This window comes from Barbus barbus (assembly GCF_936440315.1).
Source record: "Barbus barbus genome assembly, chromosome: 21".
Classification (NCBI taxonomy): Eukaryota; Metazoa; Chordata; class Actinopteri; order Cypriniformes; family Cyprinidae; genus Barbus; species Barbus barbus.
Genome location: NC_136749.1, coordinates 5,912,596 through 5,932,703, shown reverse-complemented (window position 1 = coordinate 5,932,703; position 20,108 = coordinate 5,912,596). Strand labels below are relative to the sequence as shown.

Here is a 20,108-nt window from a genome sequence, read left to right as displayed (position 1 = left end):
CATCGTGTTTCCTTATATATAAGGAAACACGATGTATATTCCTATATAAATGCATCATCATCATTCATTCATGAACAACCATCACATAACATCGTAGATCATCCAGGTAACCAGACACAGTATTAAGAACCAAAACAAACCTGAGTGACCATAGCAACCTGGGATTATCAGAGATGGATTCATTAATATTTAATTTTGAATTAAGAGATTATTATATTAATTATTACAAATTGTAACATTATTAAATTATTTTAACCATAGGCTACCGGACTGTAGTGCGCGATGTAGAAACCATTCGAATGAAGTTCATCATGAATAAATTACATAAAGTACATAAAATAAAATAGGCCTACAATAAAACATTTTTATCATCCCAAGTCCATGAACTGATCGTCTTTTTCCATAACATTTGTTTATTATTATTATTATTGGTTATAGCCTACAGCCATCTGTAAATGCCGACATGCCTATAAAGCTTTGATTATGATATATGACTTATGGGAATTTTTTTACTGGAAATGCAGTTTAAAGGTTGAATTTTAATTCAACACTTCTATACTTCTTGAACTTGTGGCGACTTATGTTTAAAAAAAAAAACATAAAAGCAAGACCAAATCAATACCCGTGGCTCCTGGCTCCTGGTCTAATGAAGCGAAACGATCGGTCTGTACAAGAAAATGAACACTATTTACAACAGTATTACCTTTAATCCACAGCCTGGGCAACCGGCTGTCAGCGCGTTCACGACTGTCTAAAGAGTGTGACCTCTCTGTCGCATGACAACGGATGCACGGGCGCGATACTGGAGCTGATGACGCTGTTTGTTTACAGAGTGAGAGAATGCGTAAGGAGAGCTTGAACAAAAAAAGCTAAAGTTTATGTGGAGAGTCAATATTCCGGAATGGGACCGCATCGGCGGACGTAGTTTTACTTTTTAAAACTTGTCCCAGCATCCAGGATAAGCACATGTAAATACCATTTTGAAAATATAAAACACGCGTCCTCTATCATGAATTAACTGTGTCAGCTATCAGTGTGAGTAGCTCTCTTCACGCGTTCTCTCACTCTAACCGTGCGTTCACACCACCGCCGGCGAGAGCGTCAAAGTGGCCGGTGTCGTGTCAAGGTACTTACCCCTGATAAAAATTGTATCCCCCAGTCACATGCATGCAGCGGTACAGGTGGACCATTGATGATATCGCCAAGGTTAATAAAGCTAACACGTTAATTCTTTAAGTTATCGTTTTACAGCTATCACATGGCCCATTTATTAAAATAAATGTTTTTATTCTTCTGTAGGCTAACGATCAAAATTCATTGCACTGAATTGAGAATGTCTAACGTTACTGAAAAAACAAAAACATTGTTTTCCTCAAACTCTTTGGATATTGTTGTAAATGTTTTTTTTTTATTCCCCCTGCTCTTTCCACCGTTAATTATTTTCAAAATCATTTAATAATGCATTGCATTTAAATACACAAAACGCGATTGTTTAATACCAGTGACGAATATGGACATGTTTCCTGTTACCTGGCAAAAGTTATAGTGGAATACGTATATTTTCAGACCGTGTTTTCGACCCTCCAAAATGTATTATTAAATGATTTTGAAAATAAGAAAAAGAACAATTTACAACAATATCCAAAGAGTATGTTTGTTTTATTAGGAAAACGATATGTTTGTGGTTTTTCAGTAGACATTCTCAGTTCAGTGCAATACATTTTGATAGCCTACAGAACAATAAAAGCATTTAATTTATGGGCCATGTGATAGCTTACGATAACGATAACTTAATTAACGATAAGAATTCACGTGTTACAGCTTTATTAACCTTGGCGATATCATCAATGGTCCACCTGTACCGCTGCATGCATGCGACTGGGGGATGCATTTTTTAGCAGGGGTAAGTACCTTGGCACGACACCGGCGAGAGCGTCGAGGAGAGTTGAAGTCAGGTCAACTTTATGGTAATGAGCTATGACACGGTTGGGCGGGAACCAATCGGAATGTAGAAGTCCTCCGCTTGAGAGGGTTCCAGAGAACGCAGTCCTGTAAACTTTGGTTCCAACCGCATTAGTTCCCAAGCATTTTCACGCTAGAACGCTTGTTTTTCAGCGGAAATGCATGTTGAAATTGGACTAACTAGCACTTAACCATGAACACAAAAACACACCACACAAATGGCTTTTATTGGTTTATTTCGTTAGCAAAAATGTAACTATAATTAAGTTCTTTCCATCGAACAATTTCTTACTTTCACAATTAAAATATTTCATGAGGTTAACTTGTACCATACTTGTGGTCAGTCTGCAGAAGATCAACCTGCTTGTTTCCTTTGCGGCTCCTTTAAATACAAGACCATGCTTTCGATCGTCAGAGCGTCAACGAATCTTTCTACAGCGTCGTTGGCAGGCTGACCAGAGCGAATTTTGACGCTCTTGCCAGCGGCGGTGTGAACGCACAGTAACTGTAGCATCATCAGCTCCAGTATCGCGCCCGTGCATCCATTGTCATGTGACAAAGAGGTCACACTCTATAGACAGTCGTGAACGTGCTGACAGCCGGTTGCCCACGCTGTGGATTAAAGGTAATACTGTTGTAAGTAGTGTTCATTTTCTTGTACAGACCGATCCTTTCGCTTCATAAGACCTCAATGTACCTCAATGTATTATATATGTATTTTAAAACATATATAATATATAAAACATAATGTTTTATATATTATAAAACATATTATGTTTTATATATTATATATGTTTTAAAATATATAAAAATGTTAACAAGATTTGAAAAGCAGCATGAAAGCACCTTCTTTACATAAATATTTAATATATTTATTTGATTTCTCAAATGTTGATCCCCTTAAATGAAATATGTGTGCAAGAAAGGGGGAGAGAGAGAGAGAAAAAGGATAGAAATAAAACCAACGGGATATTAATGTCACAGCTGGGAACAAGAACATACACACTATGTATTCAATGAAAGTGAACATCTCAGAATAAGCAATTGATTATATAAGTTAATGTTGTTTTTTTTGTTTGTTTGTTTTAATTTATTATTATTTTTTGTATGTATTAATTAATTAATTAATGCGTTACATTTATATAGGGCTTTTCTGGGTACTCAAAGCGCTTTACATAGAAGGGGGGGATCTCCTCAACCACCACCAATGTGCAGCATCCACCTGGATGATGCGACGGCAGCCATATTGCGCCAGAACGCCCACCATACACCATCTTATTGGTGGAGAGGAGACAATATTGTGTCAGACTTCAATAACAATAATATTAAATGTCATGGATTAATATTTACTTTAATATTTAGTAATCCACTATTCTGTAGGGGGGGGGGGGGGGGGGGGGGTCAATGGCAATTTTCACTTGAGATTCAGAGCCAAATTCCAGGGGGTTAAAAATGACTTCAGAAAGATAGAAGCATCATTATGTTTCTTTTACACAGAGATTTGTAGGTCTGTTAATAAAATCTGTTGACTTTAGCTTTCTTTGTTGCATTATGTTCCAGTGGTGAGCATTCAAAATGGGGAAAGAGCACTTTTTTCCCCTCCAAAGTTTGCAGGCCTATAACTCAAAAAGTATTAAAGATATCTTATTACCTTTTTACATATTTGGTCTTAACAAACTTCCCTTTTGGCATCTTCATTTTTATGGCCCTACATTGTTCAGTTCCAGAGATATTGGAATTTCAGTATGGCTCCAGGAGTAAATCGTTAAATTGTACACATTTTCAGGGGTCAAAAACCAAAAGTAGGTCACTTTGAAAAAATAAAATACTTCCTTTCTTTTGAAGAGGAAAGTCTGAAGAACAAATGTATCTTGTTTCCTTCTGTCAAAACAACTGCATTTAACATACCTGTCTGTGTGCCGTATATATTATTTTTCCAAAGTTTGCCTTCCTACAACTCAATAAGTATTAAAGATACTGCAATATGATTTTAGATTCTAGTTCTTAATAAACATTTCTTTTGGAGTCTTCCTTTTCAAGGCCCTACATTGTTCAGTCCCAGAGATATAGGGGTCTCCTACTGTCCATTTCTCAATCTTTACAGTGTTATTCTATGACTTTTCCGTTTCAGGAGAGAAGTCTTTCTTGTGTGATCTCTGCGGATTTGCTGGTGGAACTCGTCATGCCCTGACCAAACATCGGCGCCAACACACAGGTACACACCAGGGTTGTTCACAATTAGAATTAAATTGAGACTGCCCTTTATTAAATTTCAGTTTATTCACCGTTTAGAATATAACTTGAGTAACGTGAGAGTGAAGTGATAAATGGCCAAGTATGGTGACCCATACTCTGAATTTGTGCTCTGCATTTAGCCCATCCAAGTGCACAAACACAGTAGTAAACACACACACAGTGAATACATACCTGGAACAGTGGGCAGCCATATTGCTGCGGAGCCCGGGGAGCAGTTGGGGGTTCGGTGCATTTCTCAAGGTTCTAACCTCAGTCGTGGTATTGCGGGTGGAAGAGAGTGCTGGTTATTTACTCCCCCACCGACAATTCCTGCCAGACCTGCGACTCGTTACATGCCCGACTCTCTAACTATTAGGCCACGACTGCCCCAAAAGTCTTAAATACTTTAAAAGTTGTAAAGTATGTGATATTTATTGTACTTGAGTTGGAAAACTATATTTTTTTAAATATTAAACATACTTAAGTTTTGAAAGTAAAAGTTTCAAGTAAATGCAAAATAGACAATATAAAAAAAAAATTATACACCGTTGGAGCAGCAAGATTGTGTTCAGTTTGAACTCTTTCTTCCATTTTGTTTCTTTACGTTTATAGGTCTTGTAAATCAGTGGACTGTCAGTGTCTCATTCTAATGCCTTTGCAGGTGAACGACCCTTCAAGTGTCAGCTGTGCAATTTTGCATCAACCACACAGTCCCACCTGACGCGCCACAAACGTGTGCATACAGGCGAGAAGCCCTATCGCTGCCCCTGGTGTGACTACAGGTATACAACAAACTTCATTCCTAATGGTTTTCCACAAAAATATCAAGCAGCAAAGGGATATAAACTACAGAATGTCACATTTTATTATTAGCCGTTTCAACACATACATGTTTTACCAAATAAAAAGAACAGCACTTTTAGAGTTCATCCCACTCATTGATGTGAGCATAAGTATTGGGACAGTTGAACATAAGGCAGATATAAAAGATTAAAAGCTATTATTTAGTTGCAGATCCCTTGCGCACAATCACAGCAGTGAATCTGTGACCCATAGACATCACCAGACTCTTGGTCTCATCCTTTGAAATACTTTTCCCAGCCTTTATTGCAGCCAATTCCAATTGTTGCTTGTTTCGGGGAGTTTCTGCCTTTACTCTCCTCTTCAGCTGGTGAAATTCATGTTCAATCGGATTTAAATCTGGAGATTGACTTGGGCAATCTAAGACTTTCCATTTCTTTGCCCTTATAAATTCCTTGACTGAACTGGCAGGGGTGTTTTGGGTCATTGTTCTGATGCAATATGAAGCACTTCCCAATGAATCTGGTGGCATTTTCTTGAATATTGGTAGGCAAGATGATTTTGTACCCTTCCAAATTCATTCTGCTACTGTCATCATACATTAAGTCATCAGTAAAGTTGAGGGGGCCTGTTCCAGAGACAGACATGCATGCCCATGCCATGACACCACCTCCACCATGCTTTACAGATGAGGCTGTATGCTTGGGATCATTGCAGTTTCCCTTTTTTTTCTCCACATTTTTGCTTTCCCATCACTTGGATAAAGGTTCATCTTAGTCTCATCGGTCCATAAACACAGTTTCAAAACTCTTCTGGCTCACCTTTGTGCTTTTTTTGCAAACTCTAATCTTGCCTTTCTATTTTTGGTGCCGGTCAGAGGTTTGCATCTTGCTGTGTAGTATCTGTAATTCTGTGTCAAAGTCTCCTGAGGACAGTAGATTGTCAGAGCATCACCGCAGCTTTCTGGAAGTTGTTGGTGATTTTACAGACACGTCTTTTAGGGTTCATTTTCACAGCTTTTATGATTTGTCTGTCATCAACTACTGTTGTTTTCTCAGCCGATCAGGTCGTTGTTGGTTGCTGGTGTCACTTGTGGTTTCCAAACTCTTGATTTCTCCATGCCCTTTATTTTTGCTAGAGCTCTAACTGACTTCCTCTTTTCTTTTAGCATCCAAATTGCTTGCTTTTCTCTCAAAGTCAGTTACCTCATCTTCATCCTGGTTTGTGTGTCATCATCGAATGCAAGATTCAGAATGTAGAAGTAATGGATATAACTGATACGACACATTCCCTACTTTTAATATCTGAAGAATGAATGCAACAGGACACAGCTGATCACTTAGAAAGACCTGTGAGGCAACTGTTCCAATACTTATGCTCCCATCAGATAGAGGGATGAAACTCTAAAAGTGCTGATCTTCTTAGCTGGTAAAACATCTGTGTTGAATCACCCAATAATAAAATGTGACATTCTGTAGTTTTGTCTCATATTCATATTTTAATTATATTTGTAAATGTCTTGACTCCACAGCCAACAGAGCAATTGTGTCTTTACTGTTCCAATATTTTTGGAGGGCACTGTATATAATAATGGGATATAATAATGATGCGCTCAAGTTGCTGTTTGCATCTATTCTCTTCTCTCTTTTCCTCTCCTCTCCCTGGCTTCCTGTTTCGTTGAAATCTTAGGTTGTTGTTTGGATTTGAATAAAATGTTCCTTCTTTTATTAGATCCAACTGTGCAGAGAATATCCGAAAACACATCCTGCACACAGGCAAGCATGAGGGGGTGAAGATGTATAACTGTCCCAAGTGCAGCTACGCCACCAATGCCCCAATGGACTTCAGAAATCATCTCAAAGAGACTCACCCTGACATTGAGAACCCAGACCTGGCTTACTTACATGCAGGTACTATATCTGTCTTGCACTTTTCCCTATCTTTTTCAAATAAATTTAAAAGAGAGATGACGCTATGGGATCAAACCTTAAGCCTTCTCTTGTTCCCATCAGTGTCTCATATATAGCGAGGTTATTATAGTTACCTGAACTTAAACTAAAACTGAAAAGAAATTCCAAAAAATAATCTTGAAAAATTAAATAAATCTGAAAGTAATTTTTCCACAAAAACTAAAATTAACTGAAATTATCATGCCTTACTTTAGAAGTAACTAAAACAAAATAGAAATGATCCTCAAACATTTTCAGTTTTCATTGTTAATACTTTGGTCTAAAGCAGGGGTCAGCAACCTTTTGTGCATGAAGTGCCATTTTAAATTTTTCTGGTTGACCACTGTGCCAGTACACCCCCCCCCCCACACACACACACACACTCACGTTTAAATGCATTTGTATTTACACAGTACATAAGCATTTTTAAATGTTCAGATTAAAATCTATATTTGATTATCATACAAATAGTTTCTGAAGCACTTTTTCATTAACTGACAGAGATCAGAGATCGCGCTGCATGCACAGAAACATTCAGGAGCTCTTATCATACTGAATCGCTACATTATATTTCTCAGGAACAAGGGTGTAAAATCACTGTTTTTGAAGTAACTCAACTCATAATTACTCACAGGTAATTCACACACGCAACTTTAATCTCTCTCTCTCTCAAAATGGCCATATTTGAGGCATAAAGTTGAGTAGTTTGCATCACTGGATATAGCTGTCTGCTTCTATGAACTGCAAAACTACCTACTACCTAATTTGATTGGCCATCTCAATTATTTTGACATTGACGAGCGCTGTTAGATCTCTGAGGCATTGATCTGAGATGCCTCCTATGCACAGCAGTCGCAAAATGATTTACCAGAGACGCATATCTGTAGCGCAGATTAATTCTCACACTTTAATAGTATTTATAGCTCCTTACAGGCTGTGTAACTATGAGGAATGATTACCTCATAATATACGTCGGTATGCAGTTTTTTTTTATCTCCAAAGCTCGACTCTCTGCAATTTACTCCAATGTTGACGACAGTCGCGATAGATGTTTTTGCTTTTTTTTCTGTCCAGTACTGCGTAACTATTGGAACAATTATTTTGAGACTATGTCCAAAATATTCAAAACCAAAGTTGATGTCTGCCTTAATACTGCAATCTTTGGGGCTTTTTCTTCTTCTTCTGAAAATGTGGATTGCTTTCACTATGTCTGTTGTCTCAATAATTATGTCTGTACTTTCCACTCAATAAAAAATTTGAACATAAAAAAGCCATTTACAGTGTGGAATAATAAATTATCTGTGGGGTATTTTGAGCTCAATTTTCACAGACATTCTGGGAGCACCTGAGACTTTAGCACCCCTTTAACAATGACAATGAAAAAGTCAAAGAAAACTTCATGATACTTGCTAATACTGGCTGTATCTGGACCCTATTGTGCCTTTTTTTCAGTATTAACTGGCAGATCAGTCTCATATAAAATCGCATTGGATAAAAGCGTCTGCTAAATGACTAAATGTAAATGTAAAATGGTCATATTGACCTACAAAATAGAGGTCTGATGCAACTATGCGCGGTGCGGGATCCATCTTAAAATGCTAAGTGTGTGTGCGGAAGGGAAGAAAGGATTTGTGGGACTAGTAATAAAATAAATGTTACTCAAATTCACTTTGTTTTAGGGTACAGAATGTTATTTGTCTATTGTACAACAAAATAAATGCTTTACAGGCAGACTTGACCTACAGAATGTCTTTCTACTCTGCTGTGTTTGTGGCAGGAATCGTGTCCAAGTCCTTCGAGTGCCGTCTGAAGGGACAGGGGGCATCCTTTGTCCAGGCAGAGTCTTCATTCACCCCTGATGAGAGTGAACTGGGTTCTGAGGCTGTTCAGCAGGTCATCATCATTCAGGGCTACGGCGGGGGAGAGGTGGCCATCGATCAGGCCCTGGAGGAGTCGGCTGCTGCCACTTTACAGACCCTTGCTATGTCTAGTCAGCTGGCCGAAGTGCTACACATCACTGAGGATGGGCAGCTCATCACATCTGGTCGAGAAGTGTCTACAGTGACAGGAGGGCAGACCACTCAGTACGTGCTGGTGGAGTCTTCCAGAGAGACTGTAGGAGAAGCAAGACAGGAAGGGGAGGAGGCTGTGCACAGTATGTCCGAGTCTTCCTCCGCTCTGGATGCTTTGCTTTGTGCCGTGACAGAGTTGGGCCAACAGGGCGGCACTAGAGAGGGAGGGATTACCACCACCACCTCAGTGTCAGAACATGTGCCAGAAGAGAAGTGTGAAGGTCAGACCTCTCAGACACAGAGACAAAGTGAAGGCCAGGTATATGAGGAGAGGGCAGAAGTAGGTGTGGTGGCTCAGGTAATGGGCTCTACCCATGAGCACACATCTGAGGAAATGCAAGAGGTGCTACAGTTTGCTGCCAGTCAGCTGATGATGAAGGAGGGTCTTACTCAAGTTATCGTCAATGACGAGGGGACACATTACATAGTCACACAGCTGGACGACTCTACCCTGCATGTTGAGGGCACTGTAGAGGACCCATCCAGACAGGAGACGATAGTTTACTCAGAAATTAGTCCTGAATGAGGTGAAGACGAGGGATTGGGAGTAGATTTTACTGAATTTGAAATCCACTGCCTGGTGACTTTTCTTATAAGAGGGTGAACTCAGGTCAAAATCTAATATATGTCAAAACCAAGCTTTTTAGGATAGACTGCTTCTCTTTTTTCAGTTAAACATATGTAGATGTTTAGATACCTAACGAAAACCTTGTTAAACATACACCTTCTGTGTCTTATTCCTTTATGTATTTTAGTTTTGAAATACCTTTTCTTGTGCAGTAAGTGGATTCAGGATTGAGGACTAGACATCTTAACAAATCTCCAGACAACATTCATACATGATTAATACAAGATCATCTATATTAATTCTCATAAACTGTTTAAATGAAAAATGTATATTTATGACCTGCTTGTGATTGTTTTATTATTATTATTAAATATGTGAACTTCTGAAGATATTTTCCAGTAAATTTACCATTTAAAAGTTTACTTTTTGAGAGTTTGACTTGCTAAGGTCCTGTAAATAAAGAACTGACCAGTTTGTTGGCACATTTGGTTGTTGTTTGAAGTACATTTTAGTTTTTTTTATTTTTTTATTATTATTATTAAAGACAGGCTATGCCTGTAAATCAGCGCTTATCTGGGTAATCATCTCGATTAATATTGCTGCCAGGAAGCTGAAATAGTTTAAAATGAAGAAAGCAGAAGTAGGTTATGGAAATCCTCATTGTTTATCTTTTTTATCTTTCATTCAAAAAATTCTAACCTATCATTGAAGTAAAACTATATAAAGTGGGGAGAAAATCTCATGATGAAATAAATGTTTTTTTTGTTATACTCACATTTTGTTCGTTTTTGCTTAAAATAAGTAAAAATATCTGCCAGTGGGAAAAAGTTTAGCCTTTGAATTAAGATTATTTTAATTTTTAAATTCTTAATATCTTATTCTTAATATCGTTAAGAATTTTTAGATATTTATACTAGTAAACAAGACAAAAAAAATACTAAGGAAGAATTATTTTTTATTTATTTTTTTGCAGTGAACGTGTAAATGATTTCTGTTGTTGGTATTATAGAAAATACTATATACAATTCTCAAAAATATAAAATTCTGGATTATTCTTTACACCTATTGGTATAAACTTTTTTTTTTTTTAATTGTGCTTCTATTTGCTTTAGTAATCTGTTATTAATGTACATTGTGTGTAATGTGGATGTGATTTGCCTTATGATCTCTCACTCTCTCCTTATTTTTTCCTAAAAATAAACATCATTTTGAAAAATCACCATTTAAGAAATAATAAATATTGGTATCGTTAAAATAAAATAAAAGTGGAACAAAAGTATCAGAATCATATCAAATGCAAAGCAGGTAATTGAATCAATGAAATTAAATTAAAATCTACGTCATATAATAAAATATGGTCCAGTAGCTACATTCAGTTTATTTGATAAAATGCAGATATATTGTACCTTTACAATGTTTTGTAAATTGTAATATGTTTCTTGTCCGATACTGAAAACAAACGCAAGCAGTGCTTATTTGAGAGTGTCCGGTAGATGTCGCCTCCTCCAGCCTCGGCTCACTGAAGCCGGTCGCCATTCTGAAGTCCCCATCGCTCACACTACACCCGCTCTAGAAACTGGAACTATGCCGCGGGGCCGGCCGCGAAAACAAAGGATTAAAGATGACAGCGAAATCGGTAAAGTCCACTGCAGTCTCACAAATAAAAACTTCACACCATAAACTATTTGTTTACGTGCATAGTGCATGACGAAAATGCAACAGAAGGTTAGAGAAAATCATTTGAAGCGTGTGTATATAGTCCCCGGATACAGTGTTTGGGTTGCGCGCGCGCGCGTGTATCTTTGTGTTTTGTGAAAGCGGCGGAATGATATTAATAACTCGGTCATGTGCGGGAGAGCTCAGATTCTGCTCCATACTCTCGCTGAACATTTAATACATTTCATTAAACTGGGATTTTGGGGTGCTTGGCATCGTTGCTAATGTTAGCTAGTGCTTCCTGTAAGGAGGGGGTAGAAGTTGTCGGGCAGTTATGTAAGATGTGTCTATTTTGGGGATTTATGCACCGATACAGTGATGATACTATATAGTATTTACATAATGTGTTTAATCGGTCTGGTTTAAGCTAATATTTAGTTGGTCTTAAGGCTTTGTTAGCGGTCAAACAACCAAAACGTCTCTAAAAAGAGTAAACCAGTGGATTCCGACTTAGTGGTCAGCCAAATGACCAAAACTGGTTGAAGTGTTTCTTGTTGTTGTGAATGCACGGTACTTTTATGTTAACGGACACATATTTGGCATGTTCAGTCTGTGTTGAACTAACCAGTTTAGGCAACAGCCCAGCTGTCATTGTTAAAGTTTAACAGTTTATTATAGTTTATATAACACGATTTTCACAGCCTGGCTCTAAAGTGAAAAATTTACAAAACATTTCATTAAATTAATTGAAAAGTTGCAAAATATATTAAATCTACAGAAGTTTTTTTTTTTAATAAAAGGATGCTGAGGCATCTGATCTGGATTAACCTCATTTACTCAGAAGTAGCAAAGAAGTAGAATTCATTAATGCTTGAAGATAGCTTTCAGAGCTGAAGTTGTAAAACTTTGTGAACAGGATAATTGGGGTAAATTGTGCTTATTTTATCTTCTGTGAAACACGTAGGCTAAGTGTCTTATGTAGCTTCTGAAGGGCATAAATAAATGCATACATGATCACATAAATAAGGGAAACATGCTAGGGATGGGTATTTTTGTCAGTTTTTCCCATATATGAAAGGAACATGGATTAAAGGAATATAATTGTTTTAAATAATCTAGTCCTTTTCAGTATGTCAGACATTGCTGTTTGAGCTGAAGCTGAAAAGTGAAAGGACGTGGTAAACTGAAGGCCTTTGCTAGTTTTTTTTTTATTAATTCAACAAATGAATCATATATTACAGAGGTCCCCAACCACTGAGTCGTGACCCACTACCGGACCATGGAAGTGATTTCCACTACAGCATCAAATCTGTGTTTAGTGCCGCTGGCAGCGCTACAACTCCACTACTTTGGGTCGTGTCAAATTTAGGGCAGAGCACGCCTCTGAAAACAATGTTTAGGGGAGAGTGGGGTGATTTGTGCCAGGGGGGAAGTAGTTCCACCCCTTGTTTCTGGAAAACCATAGAAGAAATTGGTCATGTGACCACATAATTTTGAAAAGCCATCCATTTTACTCATCCTCCAAAGAAGAGACACATGGCATGAGACGTAAACACATTTTAGCTCAAAAACCAGTTTTTTTCCTTTCAAAGTAAAATTTCTATGATCAAGGTTTTTTGATTGTAGTGTCTGAACAATTATAGATAAGTTTGAAAACATTTCACACATGTTTTAGTGCTTTAGCAGGCTACACAATGAGTCTATACAGTTGGCATGATGTTAGCTCTTAACATCTGGATCATGCTAGTTTTTCAAACTTGTGGGTCTGGGGTGATTTGTGCCAAAGGGCCTGGGTTAAGTTCTGCCAGTCATCCCTAGAGGTGATGGCCTGAAATGATTCACAAATATCAAATATTGTGTATTTAAGTTTTTTGTGTTTTCCCCAAAACGACAAAATATTACTTATTCCAACAGTTTTATAGGGTGACAATATCTAAATAAACCTTAAATAAGTAATTTTGTATTGAGTTTGTCTTGCTTTCATATAGCATTACAGTTCATAACATTAAAATGTTCTGTTTTACTTCAGAAATCACTGGCACAATTTACCCCAACGTATTCTCCCCAAAGGCACAACTTACCCCGCACCAGGGGCAAGTTGTGCCACAAGACCACTTTTTCCCCAAAAGCTATATTTCTGAAACAATTTATTTCAGATCCAAAGTTGTTGTTCTCAGGGATGCACCACATCCTGAAATATATGTACATTCTTAAGTTGAAGGCATTACTGTCATGACCTCACTTTAAAGTCACTTTGAGTAAAAACTGGCACAAACTCACCCCACTTTCCCCTACACCCTGTTTACGTTTCATCATCATCTTTTAACAGCGGTTATAATGAAAGCATGCAAAGTGCATTTAATTTTGCATGACTTTTTCAAAGGTTAGTGATCTCAGCTCAGTAATTCACCAGTTCAGCAAACACTCGGAAACATGTGTCAAAATCTTGCCTTGCCTACTTTTCACAGCAATTGGTTGTCGCTGGGGTTTTTTTTCGCTCAATGTTTGCACAAAGTCGAGGAATGCCCAACCTTTTTGATGCTCTCGGCAGCTCTCAACGCTTTCTCCGTGCTGCTTTCAATCCCATAATGCACCGCGCAAGCATTTAAGCTCAACTTCCATAGGAATGAATTGAAAACGCTCGCTCGGCTGTGCTCGCTACGTGCCAGTGGAAATGTACTGTAAGACAACTTGGTTTTTCACTGCATTGATCTTTTCTCTTGAGATGTATTTGTCTCATTTGCATTCTAAACTGTGAATCCACAAGTGAGGCCATGTCTGACAGCGTACTTGCCATTAAAGTAATCAACAATGCAGGTCTTGATGGATTTGAACAGCTTGCTATCATACTGTTCATGTGCCAGGAGACGTGTTGAATCACAGGTTTGACATATGAGATGGTAACATACACCTGACAGAGCATTTGTGAAGTCCTGAAGAGGTTTTAGGGGTGTCTGGGTTGCCTCCAGGACCTCTATGTCTTGCTATGTCAGCAGACATGACTTTTGTGAGTGTTCCTCCTGCTACAGGAAGTGCTCAATCATTTGTTGCCGTGATCTCCAATGCATGGCTGACTCAGTGATAAAAATGTAGTCATTAATCCATGTCGTTCCAAACCCGTAAATGCTTTGTTTGTCTTCGGAACACAATTTAAGATATTTTAGATGAAAGCCGGGAGGCTTGTGACTGTCCCATTGACTGCCAAGTAACTCTCACTGTCAAGGCACAGAAAAGTATGAAAAGCATCGTCAGGATAGTCCATTTGCCATCAGTGGTTCAATCTGAATTTTATGATGCGACAAGAATACTTTTTGTACACAAAGAAAATACGCGTCCACGTCAGCGTAGTGCCATTTTAGAGATTATGCACTGCACACAAACTGCGTACGCTCTTCTGTATCAGCTGAAACACAAGAATACGCTATTCTCCGTTATTTACGCTTTGATTTGAACAAAAATAGCGCATCCTTGTGTCCAGTGGATAATCTCTAGAATGGTGCTACGCTGATGCCGTGATGATTTTATTTTCAAAAGTAAAAGCACTCTGGCACCATAGTGGACCCCAGTTCCTTACAGACTGTGCAGCATGCTCTAGAATGTGCACATTGAAACTGACATGACATTTGCCATATAATCTCTCAAAATGGCTCACAAAGTTTTTGAACAGAAATCCAGCTGTATCTATGTCATATGGAGAAATACTATCTTTCAACAAACAGAAAGTTCCTTGTACAAGTAGCAGTGAGTGTTCAAGGAATTGGCATGGTAAAATACTCTATTACTCTAGACTAGACCATTGTAAATCGGAAGACTTAGTAAGCACCGTCAAGTGCCGTGATTAGGAATTATAGCCTAATAAAAAATATAATTTGCTTTTTCACATGCATCACACACTGGCGGTCAAATGTTTAAAATAATTAAGACTTTTTATCTATTCATTTATTTTTTTGAAAGAAGGCTGAAATTTATTTGATCAAAAATACAGTTACAAATATTAATACTATTAGATATACTATGAGATATTACACTTAAATATAGTGGTTTTCTATTAATCATTACTCCAGTCTTTAGTGTCACGTTCCCGCAGAAATCATTCTAATATGCTGTTTTACTGCTTAATTATTATATTATTACTAATGGTCATTGTTATCAATACTGAAAACTTAATTTTTTTAATATATATTTTTGCTTAATATTTTTGTGGAAACTGTGACAGGCCCTACTTTAATTTTTTTCAGGATTATTTGATAAACACAAAGTTAAAGAATTCAGCACTTATTTGAAATATAAATAATTGAAGTATAAATATCTTTACTGTCACTTAAATTAATTTAATGCAACCTTGTTAAATAAAATTATTAATTTAGGCTATTTTTTAAATCTTACATTAGACTGAATGGTAATGTATCATATTTTCCACAAACATATTGAGCAGCACAACTGTTTTCAACTGATAATAATCAGAAATCAGTATATTTGAATGATTACTGAAGGACCAATAGAAAGGCACCATTAAAGCAGTGTACAATCTGCTCTACATTCCAAGTCTTGTGTAAAAATTCTGTATTATCTTTCTTAAAAATTGTTTACTATTGGTCATATATACAAGGAAAGACTAATTATAATGTAAAGACGTATGCCAGTCATTCATTAATGATAATGATATAAGTTAAATAAAGATAAATATATATTAATAATAATTTCTGAGGAAAAATAATTTCATTTTATTCTCCTGAAGCAGTTTCCATTAGCATCTAGCATCAACAGAAAAAACAAAATGGCTTCTACATTTGTTTTGCGAAAGAAATACCAAATTTGCCAACACCGTCAGATGTCACCACCATCAGATTTTGTGTTCCAAAAATACTTAAATGTGACTCTTGAATAAAAGCTTTATGAACAATAACATACACACTGTTTGTTGTGATTGTTTTAGTACAGTAATTGATTGATCCAATGTATTTGATAGTTAAAATGACTACAAATTCAGGTTTCCTCACCCCTGTCAGATGCGTCAACTCCGTTAGTTCTGTCACCTCCGTTAGTTCTGTCACCTCCGTCAGATTAATATTTTTATAATATTTCATTATGATATTTAATATTTGTTGAGGAATTGTTGGTCACACGTGAAAGTGTAATCTATCTGCTAACATGAAAATGTGTTTTGAAATGTTAAAAACATCTTGAATGCTGTTAAAGATAAAGTTGAAATTATAATACACAGTCCAAGGTAAAAAGCACATTTTGTTCAAAAAAGAGAAAAGTTGGGAGGTTGTATCAACACATAGCTCAGTAGCTTAGTACAGATACATAAATGTAGTCTCATTTGTCTGAAAACAAAATTTTAATTTTTCAATCCTGTTTTGTCCCATTCTCAAGAATGACTGTTATGAGGAGTGTGGGAGTATTATCCTGCTTAGCCTACTGTATGACATGGGGCGCCCACGCAATCATTTTTATTCATTTATTTATATTTGTTTCCTTCTGAAAAAGCTTAAAATACTCCAATCATTTTTGGATGTGCTTTCTGTCGTCTCATGCAGTCTCCGTGAATGGAGCGCATCACAACAATGAACCAGCTCACAGACAAAAATATTTAATAAATAATTAAAATGTCTTATTTTCCCCCGATGCATTCATAATCGCTATTTTAGCCGGTATGTGTGTGCGCTTGAGTGCGGAATAATACGCCTAAATGCCTATCTTTTAATATAGGCATTTAGGCGTATTATTCCGCACTCAATTTACTAATCAATTTAATATGTGCAACTATTGACTAGAAAAATCTTTGGTCGGGGGCAGGCCTAGGCTACATGGCACAAGGAACCGATCCATTTTTAAAATAAAATGCTGACATTACATGTGACTGCAAATCACGTCACGTTGTATTGCATTGCAGTAGTTATGCATGTGTAATGAGTCAAATGTTTTTATTTTATTTTATTTTTTATGAGGGTGCTTTGGTTTTTCTTGGGGGTGCTGGAGCACCTGCTAACCCCTCCCTAGCACCGCCCATGGATGTTACTGTAATTCTGACACATCACACTTCCACTGATTACCTTTCACAACTGTCTTGATAACTTTGGGTATGTAAAATCTTTGAAGTGACTCCCTTCTGCGCGAAATTAATATGTCTGTCTAAAGTGACGTAAAAGTCGCATGAATTCCGACATGACTGTTCAGACTGCAGTCGCATTGCAAAACATCTGACCTGTATCAGATTTAGTATCACATATAGGCCGCATTACACTGCATGGTTCAAGTGACCCAATTCCGATTTTTTTTTTCCCCCCATGTGGCACAGATCGGATATGACCCACGACCGTGTAAGCAGGAAAAAAAATTGCATGGATTCTGATATTCTCCGATCGGTTTCAGGCTTCAGATTTCAGATCGGATACGTGCATTTGCATCTGCCGTTTAAGTGGACCAATCGGATATTCCCCTGTAAATGCTACTCCTACATCACTGAAAATTGATTTTTTTTTAACATTTTGCGGTACATACATACCTGTAACAAATGAAACATCTCAAGTTGAGTAGTAGAGTATTAATTTTGTTCGTTTGTGTTAAAAGGCGATCTGACGCTGAAATGTGTTTCTTTTGAAATCACGCTGAGTGCTCGTTGCTGCTGTTGTCAAGTCACTATTATTTGAATAGTGCATTTAACAATGCAAATTGTGTCAACAAAGCTTTACTTCAGCTTGATATAAAGCTGGGTGGCTTTACATCCGGTTTACAGTATTTAGACGGGGAAATAGTGTGTCGAAATAGTGTCATTCTCCTCAGGCCAGACAAAATCAGCTGTTTAAATCCATACTGTAGCACAGTCAGATTGTGCAAAGGACTCATCTGGTTCCTGTGGTCTTGTCCCGATGGCCGTCTAGGAGGCAGGGTCTTCACTGGGGATCAGTCTCTGGGGCTCATCTAGTTATCCTGGTCTCCGCTGGCATTCAGGGCTGTAGAGGTCATCTCTAGGTGCTGATCCACCATCTGATCTGGATACGGACTGGATACGGGTGGCTGCAGTGACCATCTTATATGGATACAGTCTGGATCTGGGTATTAGGGATCACTAATATTAGTGTTGAACAAGTACATCGGGTGTTATGGGAAGTGTTCCCGGTTCCGGTTGACCTAATTAATACAGCCTAACAATCCTTTAATGGATTTGAATTATAGAAATGCGATAGTGTATTATGTGTAAGCCAGGTTAAAGAGATGGGTCTTTAATCTAGATGTAAACTGACAGAGTGTGTCTGCTTCCCGAACAGTGTTAGGCAGATTGTTCCAGAGTTTGGGCGTTAAATAGATAAACGATCTCCCGCCCGCAGATGATTTTGATATTCTAGGTATTATCAAATGGCCAGAGTTTTGAGATCGCAGCGGACGTGAAGGACTATAGTGTGAAAAGAGCAAGATCTTAAAATGATCTTAATAGGGAGCCAGTGCAGTGTTGACAGAATCGGGCTAATATGGTTATACTTCCTGGTTCTAGTAAGAACTCTAGCTGCTGCATTTTGGGCCAGCTGGAGTTTGATTATTAAACGCGCAGAGCAACCACCCAATAAAGCATTACAATAATCTAGCTTCGAGGTTATGAACGCATGAATTAATGTTTCTGCATTTGACATTGAGAGCATAGGTCGTAATTTAGATATATTTTTAAGATGGAAAAATTCAGTTTGACAAATGCTAAAAACATGTTTTTCGAAGGAAAGATTGCCATCAAAAAGTACGCCTAGGTTCCTAACTGATGATGAAGAGTTTACAGAGCAGCCATCAAGTATTAGACAGTGATCTAGGTTATTACATGCAAAGGGTTTTTGGTCCAATAATTAACACCTGTTTTTTTTCAGACTTTAGTAGTAAGAAATTGCTAGTCATCCAGTTTTTGATATCAACTATACATTCCGTTAGTTTTGCAAATTGGTATTTTTCATTGGGTCGCGAAGAAACATAGAGCTGAGTATCATCAGCATAACAGTGAAAGCTAACACCATGTTTCCTGATCATATCTCCCATGGGTAACATGTAAAGCATGAAAAGTAAGGGGCCTAGCAATGAGCCTTGAGGTACTCAAGTATGATACCTCTTCATTTACTGCCATGAATTGATGGCGGTCAGATAAGTAAGATTATGGTTCAGTTAAGAATCAATCCAGTGCACTTCCTCTAATGCCAAGATAATTTTCTAGTCTATTTAAAAGAATGTTGTGGTCGATAGTGACAAACGCAGGGCTAAGATCCAGTAGCCCTAATAGAGAGATACAACCACGATCAGATGATAAGAGCAGGTCGTTTGTAAGTCTAATGAGAGCAGTCTCGGTACTGATATGGTCTAAAACCTGACTGGAAATCCTCACATATAGCATTTTTCTCTAAGAAGGAACATAGTTGTGATGATACTACCTTTTCTAATATCTTTGACAGAAAAGGGAGATTCGAGATCGGTCTGTAATTAAAAAATTATTTGGGGTCAAGTTGTGGTTATTTTAATGAGAGGCTTAATAACAGCCAGTTTGAAGGTTTTTGGGACATATCCTAATGACAATGATGAGTTAATAATAGTCAAAAGAGGATCTATTACTTTTGGAAGCACTTCTTTTAGGAGCTTAGATTGAACAGTGTCTAACATACAGGTTGTTGGTTTAGATGATTTGACAAGTTTATACAATTCTTCATTTCCAATAGGAGATAATGAGTGCAATTGTTCCTCATGGGATCAATAGCGTACTATCTGATGCAATACTGTGACTGACAAAGTTTCAATGCCACTGACATCAATTCCATGCAACAGTATTAAATCTACAGTATGATTTCGACAATGAGTAGGTCCTAACACGTGTTGTTAACACCAATAGAG

At 37.5% G+C, this 20,108-nt stretch overlaps 2 protein-coding genes across 2 annotated transcripts in view; both read left to right on the top strand.

The window, feature by feature from the left end:
• znf407 (zinc finger protein 407) overlaps positions 1-10,072 on the top strand; it is a 56,879-nt gene extending 46,807 nt beyond the window's left edge. The window contains exons 6-9 of the mRNA XM_079444136.1: positions 4,094-4,177; positions 4,859-4,979; positions 6,730-6,908; positions 8,725-10,072. Of these exons, the coding sequence (XP_079300262.1) occupies positions 4,094-4,177; positions 4,859-4,979; positions 6,730-6,908; positions 8,725-9,545 (1,205 nt within the window). The 3' untranslated portion in view covers positions 9,546-10,072. The remainder of the gene's footprint in view (positions 1-4,093; positions 4,178-4,858; positions 4,980-6,729; positions 6,909-8,724) is intronic.
• Positions 10,073-11,111: 1,039 nt separating this feature from the next.
• Positions 11,112-20,108, top strand: part of znf236 (zinc finger protein 236) — a 68,935-nt gene continuing 59,938 nt past the window's right edge. The window contains exon 1 of the mRNA XM_079445912.1: positions 11,112-11,223. Coding sequence (XP_079302038.1) covers positions 11,172-11,223 — 52 coding nt within the window. The 5' untranslated portion in view covers positions 11,112-11,171. The remainder of the gene's footprint in view (positions 11,224-20,108) is intronic.